This window comes from Pholcus phalangioides, unplaced genomic scaffold (genome assembly GCF_987345545.1).
Source record: "Pholcus phalangioides strain wild (caught in Gottingen) unplaced genomic scaffold, Ppha-v1.0 ptg000041l_1, whole genome shotgun sequence".
Taxonomy (NCBI): Eukaryota; Metazoa; Arthropoda; class Arachnida; order Araneae; family Pholcidae; genus Pholcus; species Pholcus phalangioides.
The window spans coordinates 7,011,758-7,018,557 of record NW_028301627.1 but is presented as its reverse complement, the minus strand read 5'-3'; the positions used below and the strand labels follow the sequence as shown (position 1 = coordinate 7,018,557).

The 6,800-nt window shown below is 42.5% G+C and overlaps 1 protein-coding gene across 1 annotated transcript in view; it reads left to right on the top strand.

Moving 5' to 3' along the window:
• Positions 1 to 831: 831 nt before the first annotated feature.
• The window catches only part of LOC149065192 (cell adhesion molecule Dscam1-like), a 90,844-nt gene continuing 84,875 nt past the window's right edge, over positions 832 to 6,800 (top strand). The window contains exon 1 of the mRNA XM_089254494.1: positions 832 to 1,122. Within this exon, the coding sequence (XP_089110620.1) occupies positions 921 to 1,122 (202 nt within the window). The 5' untranslated portion in view covers positions 832 to 920. The remainder of the gene's footprint in view (positions 1,123 to 6,800) is intronic.

Here is a 6,800-nt window from a genome sequence, read left to right as displayed (position 1 = left end):
TGTGATACAGAACGTTTGATTTAAAAATTGTGCGATGCATCCTCTTCACACCTGAGCCAAAAAAAAAAATACGTCCAGTGACGCGTTGGGCGTTTTCAAGTTACCAAAACATTATTAAACAAAAGCAATCGCGACGAAATAACACGTCCGGCATTTTTAACCGAACCATATCGAAACGATATTGAAAATTCATCGGTCATAGACATTATTAAAAGTTATATTAGAATATATGTTCGGAAATCCTTTCTAAATGCTCGATTATGGGAGTTTTCGTGGATGGTCCCCGTAACAGCAAATTTCAGACACAAGAGTGTCAATTTACTCATATCTTAGAGTAGAACAATGGCTGCAACTAACGGGAAGGCATCGATGTCCAGCAAATGATCTCCAGTGTGCGTGCGTGTTTAGCAAATGAATCATTCGATCCACCACATGAAAAACAGCGGAACCTCTCTCTGCTCCATTTTCCTACATTCCTTTCCATCTCCACAAACGACCAATAGTATAGAGGCAAGTCCCATCCCATAAGAAAACAGAGCAATGGAACCTTCCCTACCTTTTCCAACCAAAAACCCATGTTGTTGGACTGGACCAATTACGTCACCCAGCAGGAAAAAGATGGATATATATGCTACAGGATTCGACAGAATGAGGCGCTAGTGTCGAGTTGGAAAAAAAAAAAAGAACATATAACCTAGCTCCTCAGAATACTACTGTCGGCCAAACGGGTTGGACCCCTCTAGACACTAGATGTTGTGCCAGAGTTGTTGATGTGCAGTTATCTCTCGGAGATTCAATGTCGGATTCGATAACTATGCGGTTCATACGGGATAGGATTACGGATGTGTGCGCCGTGTGGGTTCCGGTCATCAGTGATTAAGTGAGTGAGGTGCTCGGTAATTAGATACACGCAAAAGAAAATGTTAGGATATAGTGTTAGGAGTCGGAGGACTAAGATTCGCGGTTGGTGCCGGCCGTTCGGCAAGCCACCGCCTCCTCCATCACCATCCTCCAACAAGTCTCATGGATACCGTTTGGATTTTGTCGCGGATACGAAGCTCTTCTGGTGGATTACAGCTCTGAATATCGTCCTATTATTGCTGGCTGAAGTAACTTGCGAAGGTGAGTAATTGACCATTGCTTCTTCTCCTTGAGCCGAACAAGACGCATTGATTTATATCTTATATCCGTATAACGTATATACTGTGTGTAAGGTGGCTTCCGGTGGTTTTGAATCTATTAAACGGCTATGAATCAATTGATACTAGGTTGAAGTTGCCGTTTTGAAATAACTCATTAAATAAAACTGTTATTACCATAAATTAAGCCTGTTATGGGAGGGGTGTTTTTATATGATAAAACCAGGGGCGTAGCCAGAAATTTCTTTCGGGGGGGGGGGGGGACCAAAGTGATAGAACAATAGATTTTGCCATCTTTTCGCCTTTTTTGGTCATTTTCTCACATTTCGGGAAGGGACCAGACCCCCCCCCCCGTTACGCTCTTGGGTAAAACACTTACAAAATGCTCCATCACTATATAGTCGTGATTATTTCGCACGCCACTTCTTTCATCATTATCTGTCCGAGTGAAATTACTTAGTATAGTCTCACGCAAGTTCACGAATCACCAGGCCCGTCATTTGCGGGGAGGGGGTCAGAGGGGGCCGTTGCCCCTCCCGTTTAAAATACACTACAAATGGTATATATACATGCATACATTGAGTACATGTTCTTTGCCCCTTCCCCCCCCCCCCGGGATGACGGCCCCCTCAAAATTTGGCATATTTATCTATTCATACTTCAATTGCCAATTGGCAGCTTGAGAGTAAAAGCACCAATCTGATTCGTGAAATTTTGGGAGCTTTAATGAGGAAAAGCTCCGGAAACTAATCATGAAAGGGGGAAAAAATGGCGAAAATATCTTGAAAAAGGAGCTCCAATGTCATCTGCCAAGTAAGTAATTGAAATCCGTTTCGTTCAGGTTCCCAGCCTGTCCGGTCGCCGCTATACGGTCGTTTATGTATCTCGAGGTTCAAGGTTCGAACCCCACTAATAGCAGTGGTGGTCGGTTGAAGACCTGCGGTTTTCCCAACTTCAAGACGTGAATGCGAGCACATCTCCCATCGAAAAAAAAAAAGTATCACCACATATAGCAATCAGGCCTCGTTGCCGTCATAACACATGGGGGCCGAACCCGGGGGGCTCAAGAGTGTGTATAAGCATGTAAATTTGCCAAGTAGGGCCTCGGAAGAATCACTTTTCCCAGGGGCCCATGATAATCTCAACACAACCCTGTCAGGCCTCTACAGTTGTTTTAAAACAATTCACGAATAATAACAACCGGCATAGTAACCTGCCGATTTGTTTGCTTCCGTACTCGGAACACAGATGGCACCACACGTCTTAAACACACAGTGTATAAGCATTCCTCAAAAGCAACTCTACATTAGTTATACGCGGCGCATTCCGACGATCCCCAATTCGTTAGAAGTTAATCAAAAATAATTATAACGGTTTAGTAATACAGTCCGCGCTGCTTTATGCGATCGGGCTCGAGGTTTCTGATAATAATAATCGAATGATAACTATATTCGGAAAAAAGTCCCGTTTGCAAGTACGGCGAACATACATCCCGTTTGTTCGAACGGGACGTGTGGTAAACGGTACACAACCGTTTTTCTTCCCGGGCAATTGGTTGAAAAATTTTCAATCGATCCATTTGTTTTGTTATATTTTTATTGTTTTTATTTTTTATGACACACATATGAGCCCCTTGAGCAGGACCGTAACTAGAGGGGGCAGGGGGGGGCCAACTGCCCCGGGCAAGAAAATTTAGGGGGCGGCAGTTTTAGGGGAAGACAAAGAACACCATTACAAAATTATCGGAATTGAAAGTAAAATATAATACTGACTAAATTTCACATTTAGGCTTCAGCGATTTCGGCTTCGTATAATCTTTGGACCCCCCCCCCCCCCGCTCCTTTAGGGCAGGGTTCTACAGCCTTTCTCGAGTCGCGAACACTGTCTATGCTTGTCGTCAATCAGAGAGCACCTCCTTACGGCAAGGGTGCTCAACCTTTAGGAGAGAGTGTGTGTGTGTGTTCATAACAGAGCCTGGTTGTGCTCGGTCTGTTCTGTTCTGTGAATGAGCTGCGTCTCGTTTGATTGTTCTGCGGGCCGCTAAAGTGATCTGGAACTAAAGTGATCGTAGACAGCTCGAGTTATTTGTTGATGTGTGGCGGGAGTCGTGAGTGATCCGTGAATGTGCTCCGGGTCACTTAAGTGGTCTTTGTAAATATGCCGCGGGCCTATTGTGTGATCTGGAACTGTGCCATAGGTCGGTCACTTAAGTCAGTGTTTCTCAACCGCTGGGCCGCGGCCCGGTACCTGCCCCTGATATCATTCATACCGGGCCGCGAGTGATTAGCCGTTTCATATTACCTCATTCATTTTGCGTTGGTTGTGTGTTTGATGGGGGCCTTCAATTCACAAAAGTTAATGAAACCGGGCCGCGGGATTGAAAAAGCTGAGAACCACTGAATTAAGTCATCTGTAAATATGCCACGGCGTCACTAAAGAGGTCTGGAAATGTACCGCGTGCCACTCAAGTGATGTAGAACTGCACCGCGGGTCACTCGAATGATCTTTAAATTCACCGCTTAGTTCGCTTAGTTCATTTTCACAAAATTAAGGTTTGATTTCACGGGCCACATCATATCACTCTGAGGGCCACATTGTAAAATGTGGCGCCATAAGTTGAGCATGTATGTCTTACAGCAATGATAACATACGTATATGCTTGAAAATCTCCATAATCGCTATTCTTGAATATTTTTTTTCTTTCGTGAGTATTTAATTGAAGATTTGATTCAAGTGCTCGAGAGAGCATGAAATCAGGCATGAGCACCGAGCACTCTTGGTGATTCAGCCTGACTGCACAATGGTGCTCACGAGCAACAGGTTGAAGGTGGCTAGTTGAATTTTGAAAAAAAAAATCCCTTTCCGTGAGTCTCTACACATAACAATATTAAAATACTGACAACATTTCCTATTTATAGCTTCAGCGATTTCGGCTCGGCGGTGACGAATCAGTCATTCAGTCCATGTTATTTCACATGTACATGTTACGGTAAAAGCCTGAAAACTGGTAAAACCTAGATTTTACTGGTAAGGCCTAGGTTTTACCAAGCCGAGTTGGTAAACGTCCGAAATACGCTCGTAAACGTTTCCATTTCAGACATTTACCAAGTGAAAGTACCCGTTTCCAAAGTTCCGAAAGTACCCGTCGCGAACTCATTATAGTTCCATATTAATAATTATAACCAATTAACTTGAGAAGGATGTCTATAGAGCAGTGGTTCACATCTGTGGGTCGGGTCCCCTCCCCCCATGGGGCGCGTTAATGTACTGGGGAGGGACGAGAGAGGTTTCCGAGAATAAAAAACCTTCCTAACAACAATCAATTTGTTCATATGTTTCTCAACTTGAGTAAATGTATTTGAAAACTGAAACATGCCTTAACTCTGCGCTGTGTGGTATGTACTTACTGCACCCTTTATACATATTCATTAGAGCCCGGACTATATGCAGATGCATATGTGCATATGCATTTGCATATTTTGGCTCTTTTCAGCATTAATGCATATAAATGTCATAAAATCAAGGAATTTTCAGAATAAGTGCATATTTTTGCATATTATTGAAGCTCAATCACTTTTTCATAGTTTTTCAAATGGATATTGCTCGCAATATTTTCATAGCATCGGTTTTTTTTCCTCGCAGGTGGAGGCACATATTTTGGCATTTTTAATTTTTTAAATAATTTTTTGAATAATTTTTTAAATACAAACACAAAGGCCACAACAGTCAAATTGCCTAACAAGGCAGCTGGAAAAAGATACCCATAAAAAATATGGATGCGCGTAAAGATAGCATATATTTCGGCATTTTTTTCAAGTGCATATTTTAGCATTTTTAAGTGCATATTTTAGCATTTTTAACTTTTTTTTTTCCAACCGAGCACAACTCAGGTCTATCGCCATAGGCAATTTACTACCTAGTGAGTTGTGCCGGAAGTGTAAGTGTGTGTGCCTAACAGTTTGAGTGCGTGTCTAGTGTTGTGTATGATTTTTCAGTGCTGCCATCTGTTGCTCTCTGTGGCGAGACTTTAGCATTTTTAACTGCATATTTTAGCATTTTTAAGTGCATATTTGCATATTTTTAGAGTATATTTTGCCACTTTTTAAGTGCATATATATATATAATCCGGGCTCTACATATCATCGTACATGTGTAATTTTATTACATTCTACGTGCAGAATAATAAATATATGCGTATGCAGGGCGATTCCGGAAGAATTATCAGATTTCAAAAAATATATAATTTTTAAAATTGAATTCACAGAATAAGTGTAACATGAAGTGGAAATGTCGTGTTTTAGATCAGCGGTGGCCACCAGCTGTCCCGTGAGGTGATTTTGTGTTGCTCGCGTGGTAACTCTTCGCGTTCTCAGAAACTCTTCGTAACGCTGACCGGTCGATTTGTCGTTCGAAACGCGTTGATAACAGCAGTTTCGCAATCTAGTCAAAGAAATTGGCTTGGGCTTAAAATTCCCCCATTCGTTTAATATCATTTCAAGCATTCGGGCCTTGATGCTTATTTGGAAGGAGCGCATAAAGAATTGTCATTACGAAACCACTTCTGTCAATCATTTGAGAAAACAGCGCCAAACTGAGAAACTTAGATCCACAAAAATATTTTTGACATGACCAATCTAAACCTGAATACGTTTTTCAGTCAAATATTAAAATACGATTGCTTTCATCGGAATCAGCAATTCTTCGAAGTTCGTTGGTAGATGCTCGTAGTTTTGATAACCATCAACTTTACTGCACACACACATACATCGCCATACGGCAATTTCCAACCAGTGGAGTCGAGCGGGAGATGAAGCCGCCATCTATCGATTGTCGCTCCAGTCTCGGTAGGTAAAGAACTTGTTTCCTACGTCCAAATTCGAACGCATGGATCTTGACGGTAATCTTCATAGTAGAAGACGAGCATCTTACCTCTGCGCCGCTCAGGCGTTGGTAACCACCTGATATCACGATGGAAGCACGATCGGTTGGCTGCATTGGGGGCTGAACTTGTAACTGAACGTGGCCGTTGCATGATTCTTGTTTGTTGCAGTTCTATTTTGAATGCGAGCACGTGCGGCCACCGATAACTTTTGTAGAGTAGCGGCGCGGATCTGACTTGGGAGTTCTTGAGTATTGACAGCTCTTCGCTTTTAAAGTTGTTATTTTACGAACAACCTCAACACCTGTAGCATCGCCCTCATGTTCTGTATGTTCGGAAACAAACTGCAAGAAATTATTATCGGTATCGGTGTACACTATCCGTCGTCACGTGTTGCCATTCCCAAGCCTTCTAGACCGAATCGCCAGGCTTTCTTATTCGTTAGCAACATATCTATCGAACCAATAAAGCTGACCGTCGTGTGCAAAAATTTATTTATTGCGCTTCAATAATACTACTTTAGCCATGTTGAAACAAACAATGGAAACACGGGTTACAATGGCCGATGCTTGTAATGAAATAAATGCCCCGCCCTTTTTCTGCTCGCGTCGAAACTGTGGCGTCCAATCGGCATCCATCCAAGTGTCTAGCGTCCAGGCGTCGTGTACCAAAGTAATGTTGTCTGCTCATCCGTTCGCAACTACAGTAGCCCTCGCGAAGCTATTCCATTTCTCCATGGAAAAACTATCCACATAACTTGGCTTTTGGCACGCTTTTCATCC